This window comes from Antechinus flavipes, chromosome 5 (genome assembly GCF_016432865.1).
Source record: "Antechinus flavipes isolate AdamAnt ecotype Samford, QLD, Australia chromosome 5, AdamAnt_v2, whole genome shotgun sequence".
NCBI classification, from domain to species: Eukaryota; Metazoa; Chordata; class Mammalia; order Dasyuromorphia; family Dasyuridae; genus Antechinus; species Antechinus flavipes.
This window is the reverse complement of record NC_067402.1, coordinates 296,701,493-296,728,773: the sequence shown is the minus strand read 5'-3', so window position 1 is coordinate 296,728,773 and position 27,281 is coordinate 296,701,493. Positions and strand designations below refer to the sequence as shown.

Genomic DNA, 27,281 nt, shown 5'->3' with positions numbered 1-27,281 from the left:
CTGACATGACGCCACGGCCAGAGCCGCTGCCGCCAGGTGCGGCCGAAGGCCCTCTCCTCTTCCCCCCCTTGTGCAGAGAGGGGCGCTGGGGAGCAGCAGCCCTGGACGAGCCAACCTCGCTTAGTGCCGTCTCCCAGGCCCGTCGGGGGCCAGCCGGGACTCCTGGGCTCACTTCCTGGCCGCGTGCCCACGGACAAGTGCCCACCTCGCCGTGCCTCGGTTCCTCCATCTGTGGCACGGGGACGGCAGTCCCTCACCAGCACAGCAGGGGTCCAAGGTCACGGTGATTTCACAGGTGACGGGAAGGGGTGACAGCACGTCCGCCACGTTCCCCAAGCCACGCTGCCGTGCCCGGCTCCCGCACACAACCTCTTCTGCTCCTTTTCTCCCCCCGCCCTCACCCACCAGCCCAGGAGCTTCCCCAATGCCCCCTGGGGTCCTGGTCACACACAGCTCGGTCCCCAGCCCTTCCTGCCCGTTACCACAGGCAGAGGGAAAGCTACCACAGGGCCCCGTGCCGTCCCGAGGGGCCTCATATCCCCCCGACACACACTGGGGGAGTAAGAGAGAAACACTGCCCGATCCTCAAAGACCCCGAGCTAAGCAGTGGGTGCGATGCATATTTACAGATGAGGAAACTGAGGTTCAGACAGGACAAAGAACCAGCCAGTCAAAAACAGAGCTGGGAGGCCCCAAGTGGTACACCACCCTTCCCGGCACCCCCCACCCTTCCCCACGCCCCCCCGCCCTTCCCGGCGCCCCCCCGCTCTTCCCGGCGCCCCCCACCCTTCCCGGAGCCCCCCACCCTTCCCAACACCCCCCACCCTTCCCGGCACCCCCCACCCTTCCCGGAGCCCCCCACCCTTCCCGGAGCCCCCCACCCTTCCCAGCGCCCCCCACCCTTCCCCACGCCCCCCTCGTCTGCTTCTGCAAGGGCTCCACCAGACGGAGACCAACCTCCTCCCTCCAAAGGCACAAGGCCCCATCTTTCCAGCCACCCCGGGGAGCAGGGTCAGGCCTTCGAAGGCGGCTGCGCCTGGAGGGGGCGCCGCTGATGGAGACAGGATTGGGAGAGATAATTAACAAAAGGCCCTACCCAGGAGCACCACATTTCCAATACATTTCAAATGGCAAAATGGTGTCCTAAAGGTATTTCAATCAAAACTAGGTGAAATGTAATCTGAGAGCCGCATGACTGAGCGGCCCGGCCACGCGCCAGGGCCACAAACCCGCCACTGAGACCGACGTCGGGGGAGGATTCTCTGATTAATTCGCCATCTTCTCCCTCCCTGGCCCCAAAGCCCCAAATGAAAAAGAGGGCGTCGGCAGGGGCCGAGCTGTAACTGAACGAGGACCCTTTATCAATAGGTTGTCGCTGTCAAGGGCTGCACTGGCCGGAGATCAGAAGGCCCGGGCTCCCCGTTTGCTAAGACTCGTTAGCAAAAGGGGACTCTTCACTGCTGGGCAGCCACTTGGCATTCCCTGCGGGTCTGCACCTAGCCCTGAAGGTCGGCCAGGTTTGGTGGAGAGAGCTCAGCGCCGTACACGCAGGCTGCCGGTGAGCCCCTTCAGAGGCGGGGGCCCAACTCAACTTTCCATAGCCCTGACGATGCAGACGCAGGCCGAGCTCCGGCCGGCAGAGGCCCTCCTCGTCCCAGGGCCAAAGTCCTTCTCCTCTGTCAAGGCTCCTCCAAGCCGAGGGGCTTCTCTCCTTCCCCGTCCTACCTGGTCACTCTGCCTCCATGCCCCGGCCCCCTTTTCCCTCACACTGCCCTAGAAGAAAACCACCTGACTTGGGGACAAACTGCATTTGCCCCAGGAGACTGCAAAGGGGCGTTTTTCATCTCCATGCCCCTGACGCTTGGCACAGGGCCCACCCAATAACACAGTAAACAATCCAAAAAAACCTGCCGGTCGTTGAAACAAATAACCATCGGCAATCTCACGGCCAAGCCCTTGGGAATCTCTCTGTAACTGCTTTGAACACAAAATTTAGAGAAATAAAATCTGAAAAACTAAACACATGGGCATCGTGAATTCTTAATAATCCCCATTTTCTGACAGTCTCATCAAACCGGGCTTGGAACCAAGGACAGAAAGGAAGCTGCCGCCTCTGCTGAAGGCCTGGTTCAGCGGGACCAAACTCCAGGTGACCTCGGTCTGGGTCTCCTGCTGGCCTGAAAGGGAGACTTACCGAAAGCAGTTTCCAGGTTATCGGACGGACTTGCTTGGGAATTCCAGACCAACTCAATTTTCTTAATTCCTCTGTAAAAACAAAAGGGGAAGAGGAGAGAGAAAGAGGAAAAAAAGATTACTCAAGAACTTTTCCTGGGGTGGCAAATATCCCATAATGTGATCAGAATGCAGCTGCTCCCATAATTAAACCCTGAAAGGGCACAAATTACAATATTTGCAGATGCTGATATTTTTAGTCATTGACTGTGCAAAAACAAGTCACTTGACACTTTATTCGGTTATCACCGCTAAGTATGCTGATTTGGATTCCAAGTGGAGAGAGAAAAACCTATGGTGCTCCTGGGAAAAGCTTGCTGAAAATCCGAGCTTTCCAAGAAGCTGGGAATGGGGAGCCTCCCACGGAGCCATCAGCACGGGGGCCATGCAGGGGGCTTTGTTCTGGTAACGGGACACCGGAGGGCCTCTGTAGGGGCCTTCTCCCCATCCGGGGACACGAAACGAGAACTAAATAACTGGAATAGGCTCTTCTTTCTGGGGTTCTGCCTGTTCAACATGTAGATGCTGCTCATGACCTTTCTGACACCCCTTCATTTCAAAAGCATCACAATTTCTCCAGAGACTTCCTGCATTCCCAATCAAGTCATTCAATGGCAAAGCTGCAGTGGGCCTTGGAAATCATCTGGGCTAACCGGGTCATTTTCCACAGAAAGAGACTGAGGTACAGAGAAGAAGGAGGCCTTGGCCGATCCCCAGCCCAATGAGCCATGGGGCTGGGGTCCGATATCCCTCACGATATCCTTTGCTCGCTGAGCTCCTCCCCCCAACCCCCATCTCCTCTCCCTTTGACCTCTGGACACAAACACGTCAAGAAGGAGGGCATCCAATTTGTTGGTCCCAAGCAGGCACGGCTGATACGAAAGAGAAGGAAGTTAAATTACAAGGGACGGACTTCAAGGTAGATCAAATTTAATCCACATAGTTTCCAAGGCAGATATGTGAATAAATTTGTAAGAGAGCCGAAAATTAAATAAAACACCAAGAGATCGGTTGGAGAATTGAGTGTCAAACGGGTTTGACTCAGGAACGATAGCAGCATGCTAGGAAATAATATTGCCAAAGCAATCTAATCCCAAATCATAGACTTCAAGACAGACGAAGCCGAGAATCTCCGGAATACTCATGAGATGAGAGTGCGTGTGAGTAATCTGGGGGCGATATCATAAAGGCGGTAGCACGTGCCCATAACAACGGAGAGGTGATGGGGAATTATGGGCGACTAACTCAGTTACCTCCAGTGACTGAGGGCAGGAGGAAGCCGAGTAATGAAAGTTTAGACAACCCCAAAATCCCCTCTGAGCCAGCAGCTCTAATATTCTCTCAGCCTGAAAGTTTTCTGCAGAGATGCTAACAATGAACAAAACCGAGCAGTCGTCTTAATGAAGAAGGGGGGGAAAAAAAGGTTTGTATGCTGCTTTAAAAAGGAGAAAAGAGGGAATTTTTATTATGGAAAGCTGCCCCGATGATACTAGCATTAAAATTTTATATCTAGAAATTAACATGTATAGTTCATGCTACAATGAACACAAGTACATTATAATTAACACACTGTACAATATTAAACCATAAAACAAGCTAAAGTATAAAATGAGGCTGGGACTCGACTTTCTCAGAGATGAGCTTCCAAGAGCCGGGGGCGGGCCTTGGCCTTTAATCGCTGCCCTCCAGAGTAGCGACTAAAGGCCCCCTGGGTCCCCAGGAGGGCGGCTCTGTATAAATACAGACCTGCCCGGGCCACCTAAGCCAAGCCCCGGGAGGCCCACCTGAACAAGATGCCAGCCAATTAACCCCGACTAAGCACCTACTATGTGTCAGTACTGCAGCAGGTGCTGGGGATCCAAAGGAAGGCTAGAGTTGGGGCCTCCCCTCAAGTAGTCCCAGTCTCGTGAGGCAGACCACCTGCAGAGATTCTGTACAGAGCAGCCCCATGGGGAAGGCCCGAGGATTAAGGGGGATGGGAAGGGCTTTCTGAGGAAGGTCACCGGTCTGGGGAGGAGGGAGAGTGAGCTCCCAGGCAGGAGGGCTGTGCCCACAGAAGTAGCCTTGTACTTCTTGGGGGCCAGAGGCCTCGGGTTCCAACCTCAGCTGAGGAGCACTGGGGTCTTCTGTAATCCTGTGGGTCACCTGGGGCTGACAAAACAAGCCCTCCAGCCCAAGGTGACCCCGATGGCCATGGGCCAGGGCTCAGGGAGGGCAGCTGTGGGAACCAAATCACCGTAATGTAATGGAGGAGGGCTGCCCTGTCATGGCGGGGCTGGGGCTGGAGGGGGAAGCAAATGTCAGAAAACATTAGCAGTCCTCTCTAAGAAAGCCTTCCTTCAGCCCCCCCACCCCAGACCCCCTCACACGGAACCTGAAAAGCATAAAAGGCCCCAGATCCTAGACCTAAGACTAGCACGGACCCGGAAAGCCACTTCCTCCAGGAGCCAATGGCAACCAAACCGAGAGCAGGGATGTCGCCATCTTGTTGCCCCAGGCAACAGCCAGTTGACAGTGATCCGGCCATCAAAGCAAAGATACACAGAGGGTCCTCTGGGAGGGGGCCATCCGACCAGGAGCCCTCAGGCAAGGATGCAGCCTCAGGTCTATGTCACTGGCTCCAAGCTGCCCCAACAGGAAATGCGCGCTGTTCTCTAGTGCTCCCTTCAAGGTGCCCCCCATGCCCTGCCGCAGGGCAGCCCAATGGAAGAAGGCTGGCCCTAGTCTCAGAGACATGAGACCAGGGCTCAGCTGCTCCCCCTGCTTCCCCTTCTAAATCTTTAGTTAGATGATCAGATGACCCTGCAGGTATTTCAGTTCTCACTTCCCCATTACCACCAATCCTTTGGCCTGGGATCCTAATCTCACCCTAGAACTCTGCCCAAGGACCGGAGAGGAACGGAGGCTCCTTAACTGCTGGCTTCTCTTTGGCCACCATTCATATTCCCTGGATCATCCCTTTTCTGTAATTCAAACAAAATCCAGCTGTGGGTAAAAAGAATTTTTCAAAGCTCAAAGAACAGAACAAACAGACCAAATAAAAGCCTTGTATGACTCCAAGCTCCTTCAGCGATGCCCAGGATTACTGGCGGCCCTGACCTGCCCTGGTTCTCCAGCTGCTACCGTGTGCCTCCTCCACGAGGGAGAGAGATCCTGTGCGTGAGATCTCCTCCTAGGGTTCAGCTCATCCCAACGCTTTAAATATGCAGTAATGAGAGCGACAATTTCCACACACAATAAGAAAAGACTCGTTTCATCATAAGCAGCAGCCAACGGCCAAAGAATTCATTCCACTTTCATTGGTGAACAAATATTCCCCATTCCCACTGCAAATGAAGCAATTATTTTTTCCTTTAAGTTTTTAGACATCCAGGGTTAGGTTCCTTTGCAAACAGCTGAGAGCTAATGATTAATACCAGGAATAAAAGAAATGATTAAAGAGAAGGCCTTAGTAATATAATCACCAAAATGTGAAGTCTTGACATCTAATCTTTTTCAAATTACTAAGTCTAAGTAAAATAAGCATCAAATAATTGGGTGACGGCACCAGCAATAACTTGCAGTTTACAGCCAGGGTTGGAAATAGCAAATTCTCAATAGTTCCCCGAGGACGTTATGAAAATCAGAAGCCTAATGTTTGAGCACCAATAATATAACATTTCCCAATCACGCTTTCTGTCGCCTTCCGTTTTCTGCCGAAATGTTCGTGAAAAAAAAAAAAAAAAAAACACAGAATAAACTCCCCTTGTTAACGTTACCTGAACGGCCCCCACAGAGGAAAAGGCTTTTGGAGAATGGAGGAAGCATCGGCCTACAAGAGGAGAGAGACCTGGGAAATCATGGCTTCCAACCTCCGTGTTTTACAAAAAAGGGAATGAGAGCCCCAGCTCAAGGTCAGAACATCCCATGAGCTTCAGCAATCCTTCTCCATGACTGAAGGGACCTGGATTATATCTCTGACTTCTGGGGTATCAGGAGAGCTATCTGATACCCAGCTGACCTTGAGCTCCCCAATCTGAGGCAGGAAAACCAGCTGTTCCCCCTCGTGTTGTCAAGGGGTTGGTGAGACCTGGGGGAGGGGCACTTGGAAGGTTCCCACTCCTTGCCCATAGATCTCCCTACTAGTCAGCAACTCCATCCAAATCAACGAGAGAAAGAACCACTCCAAACCACTGTATGCTGAACACCTGCTAGTGCCAGACATTTTATAAGGTCTTACTATAGAGAAGGCTGGATCTGAGAAAAGCCTTAAAACATGTAAGGGAGACTAAAGGTCCCCTATACCCACAAAGGATCCCACACATCTCTTCCTGAACAACAAGACCCTGGAAACAAAGGAGATGCCCATCAACTGGGGAACAAGAGTGGTCCACAAACATGTTAGAATATTATTGGGCTTTTTTTGGAGTGGCAAGGAACTGGAAACTGAATGGATGCCCATCAATTGGAGAATGGCTGAATAAGTGATGGTACATGAATGTTATAGAATATTATTGTTCTATAAGAAACAATCAGCAGGAGGATTTCAGAGAGGCCTGGAGAGACTTGTAGGAACTGATGCTAAATGAAGTGAGTAAAACCAGGAGATCATTGTACACAGCAACAACAAGATTATACAATGATCGATTCTGATGGATGTGACTCTTTCTAACAACGAGGTGACTCAGGTCACTTGGGATGGAGAAAGCCATGTGCACTCAGAGAGGACTGTGAGGACTGAATGTGGATTACAACACAGTATTTTCACTCTGTTGTCTGCTTGCATTGTTTTCTCTCATTTTTTTCCTTTTTGAGCTGAATTTTCTTATGCAGCATGATAAATGTGTAATTATGTATAGAAGAATTATACATGTTGAACATGGATTACTTGCCATCTCGGGGAGGGGGGGAAGGAAGGGAGAATAATTTGGAACATAAGGTTTTGCAAGAGTGAATACTGAAAATTACCTATACATGTGTTTTGAAAATAAAAAGTTTTAATTAAAAAAAAAAAAAGATTATTGGGCCATAAGAGACAATCTGCATGAACAACACACTGAAGTGAGGGAGACTCCTGAACTCAGGCAAAGGGAAGTACGTCAAACCAGACGAAGAACCTTAAACTGAGGACGATCAGAGGAGAGGCCCCAGTTTCTTCAGAAGAGTGTGGGAGAATGACCATGTTTTGCTCAGGAAGCTCACACATAGAGGAACCTAACCAGAACCCAGCCTCAGGTCCCAGCAAGGGGTGAAGCTCTTGGCAGAAACCCCCTAGGAGCCCTCAGCGTCCTCCCTTGGCGTACACAAGAGAAGCCTGCACAGAAGCACCAGTGACCCCAGCACATGAGGTTGCTCGTTCTCTACGGCCTCCACAGCAGCCCCATCAGCAAGGCCAGAGAGGGCCTGTCAGGGCCCAGGGCCAGCATCAGCAGTTGGACAGCTCCTGCCACTAAGCAGAGAACCAGAGAACAACCTGCAGAGCCCTGGCAGGCAACCCAGCGTGATCTATGTAAGGGCACCAGCAAGAATCTCCCGAGAAGGAGACGTGGGGAAGCTGTGATCTGCTGTGCTGGACAACATGGTCACCCTGGGAAAACCACGGCTCTAGAGAAGCTCTCATGGAACTGAAAAGTAGGTGGACATCCAGCCCAATGCCACACTGCTCGCCGCGGCACAAGGTCTAGTTCTCTAACGAGGTCCAGTTAGGGAAATTACAGCAGCAGCTGTTTTATGGTTCCATTCTGCTTACAAATGGAATTATTCAGTACATCCAGTGAACCAAACTGAGAGACGATTTGGACTCATGCGATCTAATTGGATGTAAAATATTAGATCTGAGTCTGAACCAGAAATCTGCTTGAAAGCGGTTTATGCACAAAATTTATAATTATTATCAGCACTATTTTCTCACAAGACAAGAATAACGAACATTTAAAGAATACAACAAATGAAATTGCCTCTTTTACTCCAGCCTGGTTCCCGTTTAGTTAGTCTCAATTACCAGACAGTAATTCTTTTATCCAGGCAGAAACTGAACCAGGAAAAGATAATCAAGGTTAACGAGAAGATGCTACCCTCACAGGATCATTGGGGGACCACTCACACCTTAGGCACAGTTAACAGAGTCCTACCACACGGCTGGCTCCTGGACCCGAGAGCGAGGTTCGAGAAGGTCCTGGCAGCCAAGGCCACCTGTGCTCCAGAAGGGGGTCTAGGGCAGAGGCAGCAAGCCTCAGGAACCTTCACATAAATGAGCTGAGCACATGGGCCGTGGAGACAGGAAGGCAGGCTAGAAATTCTATTTGTTACCGGGTAGAGGAAAAGCAGCCGACAATCAGCCAAGTGGAAAAGATCATAATTCCATGTCCCTGTTGTTGAGCCCAGGGAGCCCACCTAGGGAAGATCTGTCTGGTTTATCCCACCCTGTACCCCAGCACTCAGTATAATAAAGGAGCTACTGTCAGACTGAGAGTTGGAAGAGACACCAGAGAGCATTTCACAGATGAGGAACCTGAGGCACGAAACGCTTAGTCATCAGCATAGCCAGGCTACACACCCAGGTTTTCCAAGCTAAAGTCAAGGATAACATAGTGAACAAAAGATACTGAACAATCAAAGGGTATTCATTAAGCACCCTTGTGTGCCAGGCTCAGTCTGCGGCCCGTCAGTACCCAGTGACTTGTTTTATGTCTCTCCTATTACATGGTGAGCTCCCTGAGGGCCTCATGTTTGTCCAGTGTGGCCTGGCTGATGAGTCCTCTGATCTAGGGGCCTGGGAATGAAGGACTTTCAAAGGCTAGGGACAAAGGGGATTTGGTGAAGCTGATGGGGAGAGGCAGACTGGAATGGGGGGAGCCTTGCGGCAGGAAGGTCAATGGGGAGGCAGAGGGAAGAATGGAGACATGGTGATGGAGGACATAGTCTGAGTGCATAGAGGGGCTCTGAAGGAACAAATAAGGCATCTCAACAACTGACTGGGCACACGGGATGAGGTAAAGTGGAGGGTCCAGGACAAATCTGAAACAAGGGCTCACTCACAGAATGTGGAGAGATTTACACCTCATAATCAGATGCTGACAAATTCTTTGACAAAATATAATACTCATCCTACAAATAAAGGGTATAGATGGATAGATGGATAGACCCTTTTTTTTTTTAAACATTTATAGCCAAAAGCAAGAATTAAATGTAATACAGATAGACTAAAAGCTTTCCCAGTTATCCAAGAGTAAAGCAAGGGATGTCTATTCTCATTGCTCTTATGTGAGATAACCCCAGAAACACTAACAATAGCAATAGTTTGAGAAGAAATGATGACGATGATGATGATGATGATGATGATGGTGATGATAGGTTACCATTTATTTTGGTGCTTTAAAATTTGCTAAGCACTTTACAAAATATTATCTCCCTTAATCCTCACAACAACTTTATCAGGCAGCTGGTATTGTTATCCTCTTTTTTTTTGGGGGGGGGGGGGGAAATGACGCTAAGAAAATAAGTACATGACTCAGTGTCATACCGATACTTCACATCTGAGTCAGGACTTGAGGTCTTCCTAACTCTAAGTCCAGAACTCTACTCAATGAACCATCTACTGCATGAAATAAGACAAATAATGGGAAAATAAAATTATCCCTAATTATTGATAAGATGAAGGTTTGCTTAGGAAATCTTAGAGAAACTGTGACAAGTAAGATTTTCAGTGAAGTTGCAGGCAACTAAGCAGACCCATAAAAACCAATGACATTTCCATAGAAAACCAATATCCAAGAGGCAATAATACAAAGGGAAATTCTACTGAAATACCTATATAATGCATAAAATATTTTAAAGTCAGTCTATACAAAACCACTCACTACTGAATGACTTCAATTATAAGGTGCTACTTAAAATAAAGAACAATTTAAATAGCTGGAAGAATATTCAGTACTCATGACTGGGTCATGATAATATAATGAAAATGGCAATATTGTCAAAATAAATTTTCATCAATCCAACTATCAAAATGGCACTTTACAAAACTTGACAAAATAAATTAAAAAAAAACATTTGGAGACTCAAAATACCTAGAATATCAAGGGAAATAAGAAAAAGAGGTTTAAGTATAGAGAAAGAACAGCACTTCCAAATCTCAAAGTGATGAGGATGAAACTGTGTCTCTTTTAATCTGTAAAAAAAGGGAGATTAGAGGTCTCAGGCCCTCTCCTGGGAAAAAGCAAACCTTCCCAGACAAAGTTAAGTGGCTTCATTCAATTGGAGATCTCGATCAAATCACCCTTCGTTAATCTTTTGGGGGTGGCCTGGATCCTTTTCAGGGAATTCCTAGACTCTAGGAAAAACTATTTTATTCAATTGGAGATCTCTGTCTGCTGGTCCTTTATTGACAGTTTCCAGTCCCAGGCCAAGATGTATCCCATATAATCATGACTTATCAATCCATCTCTTGCCAAACTCCTAATGAGGAGTTTTGCCCACTAAGAGAGCTCTTTCATAGTGAAAAACAAACTTTTCTTTTCTGTGATTCAGACGTTTTGGGTTCGTGAATTCTTTATTGCTGGACCTGTGCACTGACCAGAAGGGATTCCCCACCCCACTTCCACTAGCACTGCATCATTTCTGATTCCTTGACTGGGAATCCCCAAGAATGTGGATGAGGTAAAGCCTTTTCGTGTTGTTTCATTCTATAACCATAACAATCCAAATTCATGGGAAAATTTGGATTGTTGGGGCTCCACACCTAGCAGAATTCTCTCAGGGACACCTGAATGGGAGTTCCTGATTCTTTGACAAAAGTCGCTTTTATCAGGGAGCATTTTGTCATCTCTCCATCTCTAGAGACATCTGGAGAAGGACATGGCACTATGGATTTGGGGAAACTAAGGCTTGTGGCCAAATGAGACAAAACACCTCTGTTTCTAAGGATCCTTCCCTAGGCAGAAACAAATTCGGCTTTAAAGTTCTCAAACCTAAAAAGTTTAAATTAAAACAGCATGGAAGGATGCTGCTTAAACTTGCTGGAAGGAAAGCAAACTCCCTCCTTCCTGCTCCTCTAGGACCTCTATGCAGTCCCCATCAGGAGGCGTCTGAATTCCTTCCAGAATAGGACCTTATGTCCGACAGTATCTCTAACTCTATCCCTCTCACCTAAACCCAGATCTTGGGACTCCCAGCTTTTTTCTCCTCTTCAGGATGCTGATTTTAACTTCTGCCCCCTGGGAGAAGCAGCAGACTCTCAGAGGAGAGGTGCCTCTTTCAAAGTCAAATCCCTCCCAGACAGAAGAAAAACCTGGCCATTACTCTGACTACCCCACCCAACCTTTTGAGGGGTCCAAGGCCAACACCTTCTTTGATCTGTCGTGGGGAGATGTTAATATTAAACAATCTGCCCTAGTACATGGAGGAAGCTGCAGAAGCCAGATTTGGTCCCTCAAATTTCTCCCTTAAAAATAGCTATTGGAATCTTTAATGATAGGAATCAAGTTGCAGCTGTTAAGAGGCCACAGAATTAAAGCGAGATTTGGAGAAAAATCCCTACTCTTGGTTGCTGACATTGCCGGGAACCATAAAGAGCCGTGTTTTAGGTGTCATGGAGTCTGTCCAAGGAGACCCCCCCCCCCAGTCCTTGTCCTGGACTCGAACAGGAGGAGCACTGGAGGAGGGACTGCCTACAGGGGATAAGCTGCCTCCCCCATGCCCTGCCCTCCAGCAGGAGTTTGGGGCTTGATCAAACTCTCCCTTGCCCCACTATGACGTCGACATCGGAACCCTGGCTATCCCTGGTTGTGGCTGGTAGGACCGCTGAATTTCTCTTTGCTATGGGAGGGGCTTCTGATTCACTCTCACAGTGGGGCTGTTCAGCATCATTGGGTGGGCTATCAGCATCCTTAAGGCAGCACACAAACAGGACCGGATGCATTTTTTGCAAAGGGCCCCATTGCCAAATGTTACCATCTCCCCCCTGGATGACACCCCACTTTTAATCTGCTCCTGAGATTTGTTTCCTCTAGGTTCTTTCAGTTAGGAGATTTGGGATGACTGACTGGGTCATACAACACCCCTTAGATGCCACTGCTACTGTCTTCCCCTCCTGGCTTGAATCCCCAGTGAACTAAGGGACACCTCTATGACCCTTGTCAGCTTGAAGCAATTACAGAAGATGAGACCTTCACCCCTTTACCCCAAATGAATTTGGGGAGACTGCGTGAGGGGGAAAATGATGGGGGTGAACCCTGAAACTGTCCAAATGATGGGGATGAACTCTGAAACTTGCCTCTGTTAAAGACCCACTCTTCAGGGCAGTTAAGTGGTTTTATTGCATTGGAAATCTTGGCAGGGACTAGTTGAAGATTAGCCCAGGACCACTCCCAGTAGCTCAAACTTAAATGGTCTCATTCATTTAGAGGTCTCGCTATTCCTATTAAGTGGCTTGAAACTCCAGGGTAAATATTCTCTTTTCAACTAGGGGCATTGACAATATTGAGGAATTCTCATTCAATTTTCAATGGAAGCCTAAGCCTAATAAAAGACAATTTTGAACTCCAAATTTCTGTAGAAGTCAGAAGCAGGATTATGCCTTGCCAAGGATCCTCTCTTCTTGGCACAGCTACCTGCCAGGACTCTCGCCTGCTGTGAAGATATCTCCTTCTCAGTAATAACCTTTGTTATTTCTCTGACAGGACCTTACCCACTGAGAAGTCTGTCTTCCTAGCAAAGCTGGCTTATCAGTGCCAACAATAAAATCTCCTTTCCCCTCAGACTTTCGTTTGTATTGGACCTGCTTCAACCAAAGGGGATTCCTCACCCCAATTCTCACACCACTAGCACTGCATCAAAAGTATATGTCACTGTAGTCATCTGGTATTGATTTAAAAAACAGAGGAAGATCAATGGAACTGCCTAGGTAAAGAAGATTCAGAAACAAGAAAACTCAAAAATCCAACAATTGATAAAATGGAAAAGATAAATTATTGAAGGAAGAACTCCCTATTTGATGAAATATTCTCAAAAAAAAAAAAAACTAGAGAACAGTCTAGCAGAAATTGGGTTTAAAACAAGACTTTACACTACATTGTGGGATATATTCTAAACGGAGACACCACCTTAATTTAATTTAATTTAATAATAAGACTATAAAGAAGAGAGGCAAATCATACCCCTCTTTTCAGACACAGCAGAGATTTTTTGAACAAAACAAAGGATAATCTGTTAAAAAAAAAAAAAGGCTATTAGTCTATTTAAAAAAACAGATAACATTACATGATCACATGAAACAGAATTACATGATTACATAGAAAATAAAAAGCTTACTGTAAGAACTAAATTACTGTCCCAAGGCAATGAATAGGAAGAAATAATTGCTATCAAACCAAAACAAATAACTGTATCAAATGCCTAGAATGAGGATTTGGGATCTAAGATGCCAAACTGACAAAATCTAAGTCCAAAAGTCATCCCCCAAGAGACAAGACAAAAAATATGAATCAACAGTTCTCAAAAGAAATGTAAACCATTACCAACCACCTGAAAGAAGGCTTCAAATCTCCAGTAATAATAATGTATGTTTAAAAAAAAATCACAACAACTTTGAGGATTCTACCTTACCTCCTGCAAATTGGCAATGATGACAAAAGACAGGAATACTCAATGGTTAAATAGCTGTGGGAAGATAGGGACGATGGTGCCATGTTACTGCTATGAAATGGCATCATTATTTTGGAAAGTAATTTGGAACGGTTCCCCAAAAGTGACTAAAATGTCCATAGCCTTTGACTTGGATTACTTTTGAGCATATAAACCAACATCAATAAGAGGAAAAGCCCCATCTATAGCCAAACCTTTTAAGCAGCATTTTTTGTGGTAGCAAAGAACAGGAAACAAGGGCGAAAGCCCAATGAATAAAGAATGACTAGACAAAGTGTGATAAATGAATACAATGGCTTCTATAAGAAACAAAACTTAATGGTGAATACAGAAGAGATACTTATGCAAACTAAAGCAAAAATTCAAGTAAGCATAGAGAAAAAACAATAACATATGCAGTGACTATGATGTAAATGGAATGAACAACTGCATCAGTGAAAATGAGTATTGCAATAAGCACAGTGCCAAAGAAGAAAAGAGATCTGAAAAGACATCTCCCACTTTTCCTTTGCAAGGATGTTTCCACAGATGTGAATATATAATATCACATTCTTTTCAACATAGTGATACATTTTGCTGGGTAGCTATTTCTCCTCTTCCTCTTTAAAAAAAAAAAATACCTTGTTATAGGGGATGACTCTCTGGGATAGCAAGGCAGATTGAAATCAGGGAGAAAGTAAAAACAAAATATATTAACAAATTACATTTTTTTTTCAGAAAATAGCAACAAAAACAAAAAAGAATATTGTAGTAACAGAGAAATTTGGTCACAAAGAACTATGAAACGATTCCTTCTCCTAACCCCTTTGCAGAAGGGGTAGGTCCATAACTATCTATATGATATTAGATTTTTTTTCCATGTGTTGTCCCTTTTTGCTGAAAAAATTCTCTTCTTCTTCATTTGTAAAAAAAATTCTTGTGACAAGGAATGCCTCTATGGGAGGGGCAGAGGGGAGAAGAGATACAAGAGGAAATCTAGGAGATGGAAAACCCCAAAATATGAAGAGTATTTGATAGGATGTTGCCCTGATAACATTGATTCCATGGTCAGTGAGGAAAGAGATTGGATGAGTTAAGCACAAAGTGCTCTTCAGGGTTAAAAGTCGGAAACCATTTCTTCAAAGGCCAAACAGGCAATGGGTTCTATCATTTCACTGCTAGGAGCCCAGGAAGCCCCCTCGGACCTGGAAAATGCGTTGGAGATTCTGGCTCTCCAGGAGTCACACCCTGCACTCAGCAGGTCACTGTGGGGTAGTGGGGAGGGAGTCCCTCAGGTCAGCTATGGCCGGACTCCAGACCTGATGCTAGCTCCAAGGTCAGGCTGGGGGAAGGTCAGGCTGCTCCTGTCGCTGCTTTCTCAGGGCATCCAGCGTTGGCTCATTCCAGGATCTCTGATGTAGGTTAGGACCTTTCAATGCTCTCAGCGTGAGCCCACGCAGGGCTCGTTCCGACTGAGCTCTACAAGCTCCTGGCTGGGATTTGGGTCCACCCAAGACAAACCGCTGCTGGACTGTACCCTCTCAGCCAGCTGCGAAGTTGTTGATTCACAGTGGCAGAAGTGTAGCCTCTCCTGTGATCTAAGATCCCTGCCTCTGTGAGCCAGGGGAGATGCTCCAAGCAAGGCCCTACTCTGTGCCTGGGGAATGAGACACTCCACTACAGAAGGCAGCTTCTGAAAGGCCACCTTTCTCCTTATACAGCCCAGGGCTGCACAGGCCCCCTTCTCCCTCTGCCCTGAACCCGTGACCTGAAACTGGGGACTGGGTGACCAGGCTGCCGTTTGCCCCTGTTCCCCTCACAGTGACCTAGGAAGGGCCTGGTGGTGCCCCAGATGAAGCCTCCTGCCTCGGTGTCCAGTTCCTCCCTCTCCCTCTCCCCTCCCCCCCCCAGGGTATTGGACTGTCCTGCATGAACCCACACCCAGTCTCTGCAGACTTCCCTGTCTGCCTCACATCTGGACAAACGGCTCATCGCTTTTCTCGGTCGGGTTTGGTGTGGAGCATTTTCTAGAGCTGCTTGGAGAAGCCTTGTGCTGCTCCCACTTACTCCATTATCTCAGCTTTGTCCCTTACCATTGTATCTCAGTATCCACAGGGTCAGACACTCAAGAGGCGGCCGGGATCTTGTGGCTAGCCGCAATCAAGTGGGCACGCCATTCCTTCCACACTCCCCCTTCTCATCCTCTCTGAGCTTCCCAGGGAGTGGGCTCTTCCACCAAACCAAGAACTAGGAGGGCTGAAGATGACCACTGAGCCAGGAATAAAACTAGCCTGTCTTCTTTCCCGCATACAGTAGAATTTCCTAAGCATGTTCTCAGAACTTGAGGCTAATAAAAACTGTGTTTAAAAGAAGATGAATGGCACTGTAACAGGAAAAACTTGAATGTTCTCACCTACCTGCCAAACCCGGAGACTCTAGTCAAACAGTCGGGCAGAGAACTGGAGCAGAAGAAACGAAGAAAAGCACAGAAAAAGTAGAAGCACGAGCCAAGCACATGCCAGATATCGAGACTGATGTTGTACCTGCCCAGCCGGGTCCCACTGAGCGGCGACAGGTCCTAAGGGATCCCTGAAAGCACAGGAGGGCACCAAACAAAGCCCTGGCAATCGGCACTAAACAGGCTCAGTGACACAGAAGGCCTCAGTGCCAAAGACTCACAAGGCCCATTCCAAGGTGTCAGCACAGGCTGATGAGCTTTGGAAAACAGGCAACAGGAAAAGAAAGAAAGAAGATGGGAAAGGCTGGCAGAAAACATGGGAAACATGAAGGCTTCCCAGCTCCACGTGCTTCTGATATCGGGGCTCGGGACAGGTAGAGTGTCACTCAGCAGAAGGGAGCTCCAGGAGCTGGGACAGTACAAGCCACAGCAGAGAGAAGCAGGAAATGGAAGGGTGCCCATGGGGACATCAAGGGACAGAAGGAAGCCCCAAGGCTATCTGCCCAAAAGCCCTTTGGGTCCGGACTAGCAGGACCATAGAGGGCATCTCTTAGGGAAAAGTGTGTGCCTTAAAACTGGAAAGTCAAGAGGGACCCCGCCTGAGGCAGCCCAAGAAGGACAGGCTAGAACTGAACTGGATGGAGAAGCGTTGAGAGTTCAGGAAAGATGGCGGACTAGAACTGAACATTCCAAGCTCTCCAGTGGGAGAGTGCAATTGCACTGGGGGACAACTGGTAAAAATAAACAAGAGTTGGGTCCTCCTCCAACAAATGGAGAAGTTAAGAAAGACACCAGGATGGAAGTTTGGCCCCAGTAAAGTGTAAACACCTCCAGCTCCTAAATCTAGTTCCCTGACCCAACAAAAGGATAGCTCCCAGACAGGGAGGAGCTGGGGGTCTGAGTAAGAGAAGAATGTGGATCACAACATAACATTCTCACTCTTTTGTTGTTTTTCGCTTGCATTTTATTTTCTTACTCATTTACTTCCTTTCTGATCTGATTTTTCTTGTGCAGCAAGAAAATGGTATAAATATGTTTACACATAATGGATTTAACATATATTTTAACATGTTTAACATGTATTGGATTGCTTGCCATTCAGGGAAGGGGGAGAGGAGGAGGGGAAAATACGCAAGAGTCAGTGTTAAAATTTATTCATGCATGTTTTGAAAATAAAAAGCTTTATTTAAAAAAAAGAATTGTGTTCTTCACAGAGCTTTTATATCGCCTTTTTCATTTTTCATTTATCTAATTCTACTTTGAAAGGAGTTGTTTTCTTCAATGGATTTTTTTCTCCCAATTATATTGCTTAAGGTATTCTTCTCCTCACTGGCTTTTGTACTTTCTTTACCATTTGACCTAGTCTGGTTTTTAATGTGCTGTTTTCTTTGGTATTCTGTGTGTGTCTCCTTCGCCAAGCTGTAAAGTTGCTTTTCATGATTTTCCTGCAGAACTTTCACTTCTCTTTTCAATTTTTCCTCTACGTCTCTTCCTTGATTTTCAAAATCCTTTTTGAGCACTTCCATGGCCTGAGACCAATTAAAGTTTGTTGTAGAAGTTTTGGATACAGGAGCTTTGACTTTGTTATTTTGATCTTCCTTATCACCACAGTAGCAGGATTCTACACACACTCTACATATGCATGTGTGTACATGTATATGTGCACACGCATGCAATTGTCACAAGCGGCAGCCAGCAGGCCGGCACAACGAGATTCTGGGAGAACTGGGGGCAGAGAAAGCTGGCACAAGCCAAAAGTTCCACTTCTGAGAGACCCCCAACTGAATGAATCATCCTTTTGCTGACTGCAAAATTGTAGCAGTGGTCTCAAAGGAATTAAATCTGACTGGAGGGAAGAGGCCCCTGGAGAGGGGCACAGCTGTCCCTAACTGCCCTCTTGGGGATCTGTCCGTGGTCCTGATTCCAACACCAGCCATTTCTGGCAGGGTCTGTATACAACCCCAGGAGAGCCTTTCCAGATGCTCCATCATCTCCAAACTGTCCTTCCAGGGGCACAGCACCAAACACAACGGACTACATACTGGCCAACCTCATCAGCCCCTTATTCAAATGGGCTTCTAGAATCTTGCCTCTAAATCCCATGGGAAAAGTTGGTGGAAACGTGGACCCGCAGCCGGTTCCACATCCAAATGCACTTATGTGGATTTTCCAATAAACCAGCTTGTCTCGATCACTCTTAACACCTTGCACACATTTCCTCGGGTACAATCTGTGCAACTTGTTTTACAGGTGCAATCCATGTTCAGAACAATTAAGTAACAACAAAAAGAAGATGGGCTACAAATTTTTATCCTGGGAATGTGACTTCAATTCCTGCCCCTCTCAAAAAAAAAAAAAAAAAAAAAAAGAACAAAAACCCATTATTAAAAGGATGGAAAAGGAAACAGTGATGGCCACATCAAGCCGGCCTAACCCCATTTCCTGCCCTGAAAGGGTTAGTGGCTGGATCCTGCAAAATGTGCTGTAGATATCACTCATTTAGATTTCAGGACAACATCCAAGTCACTAGTGCTATCCTTAGAGGGGTCAGAGAGGAACACATGGGCAAGCCAACAGTACAAGTGAACCCCTGAAAGTTTAGAATGCTGGGGGAAGGGGGGGAGGGAATCTAATAAGATGAAATTTGACTCAAAGTGTGGAGCCTAGTATAATACCTTCACAAGCACAAGTTGGAGGAAGCGTTTTGGAGGAGAGAGTGCAGAAAGTGGGGGACTTCCTAGGCACCAGGAAGGGGGTGCGCTTCCCAGAACTTCCTGCCACCAGGCCTCAGGGGAAGCAGAACCAGGCTTGTGAGCTCAGCCGGGTTAGCAGCTCACGCCCCGCCCTCTGACCCTGCGGTTCTTTGTCCAGAAAGTGAGAGCGCTGAGCCAGGAGAAGGTCCAACCCAGCTATGAAGAGGTGAGGTGACCGAGCGACGGCCACAAAAACAGGGGCCAGAGTGAACGTCGCTCCACTGCAACCCAAGATTACTTGGGGAAACATGTCATAATGCGGTCAGAACAGGAACAATATTTACAACTATTTACGACTGAAATAGAACGCAATAAAAAAAGTAATATACAGGACCGGTATAAATGCCATCATCCAGCTTCGGCGATGCAAATGGGAAACGCTTGTTACAGAGAACGAGGCAATAAATTAAGGAGCTTCACGGAGGGAGTGCGATCTTTGAGGCCGGGCAAGGTGACATCCCCGGGGCCCCCACTGCCCGGGGGTACCCTTTTCTGCCCCCACTTTTTCAAGAACAAGGGTTCACAGGGGTATCAGGAACCTTCTGGTAACTGGGAGATGCTATCTCAAATCCTTGCTAGCTCCAGAAAATACAATACATGGGATGGCAAAGGATGCAATCATGATGACACAGAAGCACCAAAGGTCAGGTGAGCAGAACCCAGGTCAGGGTGCCCGAGTCTAGCCCCCATAGGCTCCATTCTCAAGCTGTTGAGGGCCACAGCGGGAAACAGGGTTCCCCCCACAGCTGGGGTCCCTGTGCCCTTCTCAGAGGCCCCCTGACTTAGCCAGCCTCAGACCCTGGGCTGACCTAGCTTCCGAGTACCCAGCTTACCCGGGCAACAGCCCACAGCAGTCTGGGAGGGCTTCGGGGCAGAAGTACCCATCAGGCTCAAGTCGAGGCAGCCTCCCCTTGGCTCCACACCAGTCTACTCACCAGGGCCCCCCACAGGATAATGCCCCCCCACCAGCCCCTGCCTGCCACTCAGCTGAGGGGCTATCCCGGCACACCCAACAAGCACAGGGAGCTGCCCGCCATTTTCCCTTCATCCCTAAGTGGCCAAAACAACAGCAAACGGCTTCCCACAGGAAGACTCCCTTCCTCTCCTGCGGCATACTCCTGCCTTTTGCTTTAAGCCGCTTCCTCTGAGGAACCCTCCTTGATTGCCTGGGGCTTTGGGAATAATGTTATTTTTTAGATTTCTGATGCCCTTCTCACCATGGCCTTGCATGGTCAAGGGGTTCTAGTGGGTCCAGCCCCAGGTGCGAGGGTCACTGCCCCTCGCAGCCTCAGTTCCCCCCCAGTAACACAGACACTACCACTGGCCCTGCCTCTGGCACAAAGCGGATAAAGCAGTATTTTACGATCACATAGCACCATCCAAGTGGAAAATTGCCATTTGTCTACTTCTGAATTTTCCATTTATTGATCGGACATTGAAGATTTGATGCATTGTTGAGAAAGCAAATCAATCTCGCCCCTGATCTCACACAGACGCCTTCTGCGGACTGCGTCGATCGCAACAAACATCTCCATCATGACCAGAGGGTCCTTAACTCTGTCTTCTTGGCACCCTGCTGGCTGGGAGGGGGCTTCGGTGGGGCTGGGAGGGGTATGCAGCTCGGTCCACCAGGTGCCCCGCCAGGTGCCATGAGCTCCCAGAGGAAGCCCCCACTCTCCCTGACCAGAGTCAGCCTGTCCTGCCCCAGGATGCTAACATGGATCCATATGCCATCTCCCCAGAAAAAAACAAGCTCGCTGAGGGCATGGGTGGTGGGCACATAGTACCTAGCACATGGTGGGCACTGAAGTGCTGGTTGACTATCTGATTGTATGGTTCTCCTCCTCTCTCCACTCAAAACTCCTATTCACTTTCCTGTGGCAGCTAACCATCCACTGAGATCTCTCATTTTTACATCCTCTTTGTTCTCAAGCCTATCCCTAGTCCCAGAAGCCCACTGCATGTAGCAAGGAACAGAAAGGGAAACATCGGTGAGTGCATCAACTGAACCTGGTCCTAACCTGCACCCTTAGGTCTCCTGCTGGGAGGATATAGGGAGGCAGGTGCCTTTTCTACTCTCCCCTCTAGGAGTGAGCTCAAGATCAGGCTTTATCCTTCCCACTCATGCTTCTGAACTTGCTGTCCTTCATTGCTCCTGTTGGGTGATCCCACCATCTTCCAGGGGCCAATGATGTTCTCTGCATCCCAACTCTCCATCATTTCTCCTCAGTTCCAGCCCCCTATCACCACATCACCACTGCCTCCAAGACAAAGATATGTCCCATTGGCCATTAATGGGCAGCACAATCACAAAGCACTCCCTGACTTTCCCACCACTACGCCAAGGCATCCAAACCCGATGGTGTTTGTGGCCACACTTTCGCCCGAGCCCCTGGTTCCGACCCCACCGCTCACCAGCTACTATCCCTACAATTCTGCTAATGTCAGCCTTTCCTCCCCTCAGACAGACTCCCAGTGCCCACGGCCTGGGTCACCTTCGGCCTTCCTGCTACCAGTCTGCCGCTGCCTAATAGATCTGTTGCTGGCTGGAAAATGGCCACCCGGCCTTGCCCATCATCCCGTGTCATTCTTGTCCATGACCTACCATAAAGAGTTTGTAGCGGCTTCCCCAACTTCTCCCAATATCAAGGACCCCCAGGAGGCAGAGCTCCTCACGAGGAACCAGACCTTCCCCTCCTAGTCCCACCCAAAAGGACTCATGAGTTGGCTATTATACCCAGACCACCCCCACATTCTGAATCTCTCAGATTTCACTGCACACAATGGCAGCTATAGAGTAACAGGAAAGAGTAACAGGAAAAGATGGGCCTGGGCTCTCACGGGATCTGGGCAGGCAACGAAGTAGCTCTGAAATCTCTCCCTAACAGCCCAGCATGCTGCCCTTCTCCTAATCAGCTGTGGGCTGTGCCCATCTCTATCACGTGTCCTGGATATGCACACTGTCGACCAACTCTGGAGCTCCTCGTCCAAATGCACAGCAAGGAACACCCTCCCCACCCTTGGTTTTTCCTGAGGGGGAAGACTTGGGCCAGTCCCTTAATTTATCTCCACCTCAGTTTCCCCATCTGTCAAAGGAGAACCACAACAGCACCTGCCTAGAGGGTGGTCATGGGAAGCTAAAGGGTATGAAGCCCTTAGAAAACCGTTAAGAACCAGGATTACTGGCCATGGCCGCAGATCTCCTGCGGGGGCCCTCAGCATCCTCCTGGTCCCAGGGAAGATCATGCTGTCCTCGGGATCCCGCCCAGCTCAGGCTTGGAGTGGGATCTCCTCCTTCTAGGTGGGACCACTCATCCAAAGCAGGTGTTTCTGCTTTTTATAGCCATCAAGGAACTTTGAATTGTGCCGTCATTCAGGTGGGGGACACCTGGTGGAAAGAAAGCGATAAGAGAAAGATTCCAGGCTTTTTCATAAAGAACAAACAATGAACTCAGGACATCTCATTCTCCACACCTTTGACATGGTGGGTATTGGCCCACTTGTTTGTGAAAGAAAACCCGTTTGTCCCCTACAAATACCCTGAATGAGAATGCCTTCGATGCTGCTCAAGATCCTGTAGAGACTACAACGTGAATACATAGGTCAGTAGTTATTAATGTCCTCTGGCATCTTGTATCTGTAGGCCTGCTGTCTGAGACAGGTTTGCATGACTTGACTATCTCCCCCTACTTCAGAATCCTGTACAGCAATCCTTCAAAGCCTCCACAATTAAGGTATCTCCTGCACAGAAAAATATCTCTAGATGTGCCCAGTCCAATTGGAAGGTTTCTATCTTTATTTTATTTGGTCTCACACCTGCCTCCCCTGTCACATCTAGGGTTCAAGCGGGACAATTCCAATGCCTTTAATGGAAAACCGTATTTTTACAAATAATTTTACTTTTTATTATTACTAATAATTTATTGCTCATTTTTTGCAAATCTTTTTCATTTTTCTCTTTTCTTTTTCCTCTTTGAATTTCGTTTTTAAGTATTCTTAGATTATTCTGCTTATCTTGAGGTGTTGTCAAATTTCTTCTAATCTGGTTTTATTCTCCATTTCTTTCTGCTTTCCAGTACATAATACCATCTATCACCTTTCTTCAACAAATATTACAAATGAATTTACTTTATACTCTAACGCTGCACATGGCAGCCATCACTCTTCAGTGGACAGAGAAGTTAAATGTCTGTAGCTCACAGAAGTTCTGAGCTCTTTGGTTTCTGCTGTTATAGCACTTAAGCTACAATGTAAAACTTTTAAGTAAAATTATTAAAATCGGTGTTGATGTCATTTCTGTCATCCATGTTCCATTTCTGATTGTCAGTTAGTTAATTCAAATAATAAAGAACTGAGTTATTTCAATTGTGTATCATATCTCTTGTTATTTTTTTTTTACTTCTTTTAATTTTGATGAGATGACCATACACAATCAATGAATAAGCAGTTATTAAGGGTCTACTATGTGCCAGGCACTGTGTTGAGAAGTTCTAAGATTACAAAGAGAGGAAGAAGACAGAATTCACAGACTAACAATTTAGGTCAATTCATACATCAATAACAAGTTTTTTTCTTGGCTATTAAAATAGAATTAAAATGAATTTGGAGAATGTTATTTGGTACTTATATCCAGGGTCTAGCAACTTTTTTTCTTCTTTAAGGAAAAGTATTTATAATATAAAGATATGGAGTTTTCGTGATATCTTTAAGTCTTCAGACTGTTTTACTCTCTTTTTTGCCAAATTATTATTCCTAACAAAGATTAAATACAATGACACGTGACAGAGGATTGGTTCACTATAAGAAATGTTATCAATGTAATAGATCACAATAATAAAAACAAAATACACACACACACACACATATATATATGATTACATCAATAGATGCAGAATTGACATACAAAACCCATCACTGTTTAAAAAAATAAAAAATACAAAGCATAGGAATAAATAATATTTCTTTCAAAGAATCTCAAGTGAGTTTGTCATATAATAAGCATTAACTATATAGTCAGCACTATCTATAACAGGGATAAATTAGAGGCCTTTCCAGTTAGATCAGGGATAAAACAAGGACATTCATTATCACAATTATTATTTGATAAAGTAATTGAAATGCTAACTATGACAGTGAAACAAGAAAAGGAAATCGTAGATAAACTGACGGTAAACAAAAGTACTGCTTTTTGCAGATGAAATGGTAACTTAGAGAACTTTAGAATCTCAACCAAAATATTAATTGAAACAATAACTTCAGCAAAGTTATAGAATATAAATATATCCAGATTGTATTACAAATTATACATTATATTAACAATAAAACTCAGCAAAAAGTGATAGAAAGAAAAATCCCATTTAAAATAACCACAAAGTATATAAAACATTGAGAGTCTGCCAATAAAGACACACACAAAAACTACATGAATGCAAAACACTCTTTACACAAACAAAGGCAGATCTATTTAACTGAAGAAATATTCATTACTCAAGGGTAGGAAAAAACAAAATAATTCAAATGACAATACTACCTAAATTAATTTTCTTATTCAGCACCAAATTAATCAAATTATCAAGGGATTACTTTATATAACTTTAAAAAAATAATATTAATTCAACTGGATCAACAGTAAATTCAAGAATATCAAAGGAAATAATTTTTAAAAGTGGAAAGGGAGGTAGCCTAAAAGTACCAGATTTCAAACTATATACAAAGCAATAACCATCAGGACAATTTGGTACTGGTTACAAAATAGAGATTAGACAAAAAACGTACAAAAGCAATAAGAGGCAGTCAGATATCAGTGGATAAAGCACTGGGCCCAGAGTCAGGAAGACCTGAATTCAAATCTGGCCTCAGCCTAGTTGTGTGACCTTACATGAACATTTAATCTCTATTTGCCTTAATCCACTAGCAACCCATATCCTTGCCAAGAAAACCCCATGGATGGTGTATTCTATGGGGTCACATAAAGCTGAACGCGATTGAACAACTGACCACAAATACAAAAGCAAATAAGCACAGTAACCTGGCATTTGACAAGCCAAAGCCTGGGGTAAGAACAGTCTATTTGGGAGAATAAAATTAAAAAGCAGACACTACGTATGGACCAACATGTCACAATGTATACCAAAACAAGTTCCAAATACATACATACATGATTGAGATGCAAAATATATCATAAAGAAATTAGAACAAAAAAGAAATTAACATTTAGATAAATGGGAAACAGTTCATGAGGAAAGGATAGAGATAGAAGATTAAAAACTGGACAAGTTTGGTCATATAACTTTTGTACAAATAAAAACAATTCTATTAAAATTAGGATGGAAGCCAATTAAGTGGGAAATAAAATCTTTGGTACAAATTTCTCTGATAATAGTCCCACTTTTAAGATATATAGGGAAGTGATTCAAATACGTAAGAATAAAAGTCATTCTTTGATTAATAAATGATAAAAGAATATGAACAGTTTTTAGAGGAAGAAATCAAAGTTATCAACAGTCATATGAGAAGAGGCTTCAAATAACTGAAAATTAGAGAAATTGAAAATTAATTTTAGATTCCACAGGAAAAGTTACATTAATACTCTGTTGGTATTATAAATCAACTTGAAACTCTGTCTCAAACACTACTAAACCTTATGTTTTTTTGACTCAGAAAAAGAATCTATGTGTCCAAACCTAAAAAAATAAAAATAAAAATGTTTACAGCAGGTCTTTTTTTGGTGGCAAAAAAAAAAAAAAAACCCTGAAATTAAGGGCAACAGGGAGCTAAATCATGATATATGAATTAATGAAATTCTATTGTGCTGCAAAAAAAAAAAGGGGGGGGGGATGTACGACTTCAGAAAATCTTGACAAGAAAGGTATGAACTGATGCAAAGTGAAAACAGCAGAACCATGAAACTGCTATCAAGGAGTTTCCAGACTAATGAGGGGTCAGGACATACCAAAAGCTATCTATAAGCTGCTGATGGAATAAACAGAAAACAATAACAACATTGTGAAAATGATCATCCCTGATTCCAGATAAAACTCGGGACAAAATATGATGCTCATGCAGGTACAGATAAGACACACATACACACACAGACAGTAGAATTTAAGGCAGATTTTAGCCTTAATATAGGGATAGCCTTCTATATAATTTCAACTGACCAAAACAGAAAATGGAATACCATGTTGGCAGTGAGCTCCCCATGACCAAAGAGCTTCAAGATAGAGGGCTAGTTATCAGAAAATGTACAGAAAGAATTCATGTTTTAGGCATGTTTAAGTAACATGTACCTGTTATACACTCCACCCTTTTTAAGGACAGAAGGTAAGGAGGAAACAGATTTTTAACAACTGGACAAAGAAGATGTCACTTCCCTACCCAAAAGACTTCCTTGCTGCCCTTTGCTGACTCAAGCTGGCCCTGCAAGGCCCCACTTTTAGTTACCTCCAAGCAGTGTTTCCAGTCAAATTTCCCATAACTCTCATTCACATATTCAACAGGCCAACCAAGAATGGTGGCCTTCCGCATTCTCCCTCTTTTAGAAACCCTAGCTTCCTTTGAAGTTCAAAGCTAAACACTGTGCACAGAAATAGCAATATTGTGTGACAATAACATAATAGACATAGCTCTTCTCAGCAATAAATGATCCAAGACAATTCCAAGGAACCCCTGATGGAAAATGCCACCCACCTCAGGAGAAAGAACTATGGAGTCTGAACGTAGATCGAAGCAGACTATTCTCACTTTTTTTGTTGTTTTTTCTTTCTTGTGGTTTCCCCTTTTGTTCTGATTCTTCTTTCACAATATGACTAATGTGGAAATGATTAATATGATTGTACATGTATAATCTGTATCAGACTGCTTGAAGCTCACAATCTTACAAAGATGAATGTTGAAAACTACTTTGATATCTAATTGGAAAAAAAATAAGATAAAATACTATTAAGGAAAAAGAAAGCTCAATTCTAGTGCCTCGGGTTCTGCGAATCTTTCCTGACGTCCCCCTCTCTAGCTTTTACTTTTCTCAAATCAACCTGGCAGAAGAGAGAGTGGAAAGCTTCGAACCAAGAAGACCCTGTTCAAGTCCTTCCTCTGTCACTCAGAAGTGACACAAGATAAATCACTGTTCCTCTCTGAACCTCAATTGTTCATCTGTAAAATGAGATCTCAAGAGCCTCAACTGGCCTACATAGCTCCATCTAGTTCCGAATACCATACACACACACACACACACACAC

At 45.5% G+C, this 27,281-nt stretch overlaps 1 protein-coding gene across 2 annotated transcripts in view; it reads right to left on the bottom strand.

Annotated features, from left to right (window-relative positions):
- TBC1D22A (TBC1 domain family member 22A) overlaps positions 1-27,281 on the bottom strand; it is a 271,714-nt gene that overhangs the window by 209,268 nt on the left and 35,165 nt on the right. For both annotated transcript variants that reach the window (XM_051963006.1, XM_051963007.1), the window contains one exon: positions 2,195-2,265. In XM_051963006.1, the coding sequence (XP_051818966.1) occupies positions 2,195-2,265 (71 nt within the window). The remainder of the gene's footprint in view (positions 1-2,194; positions 2,266-27,281) is intronic.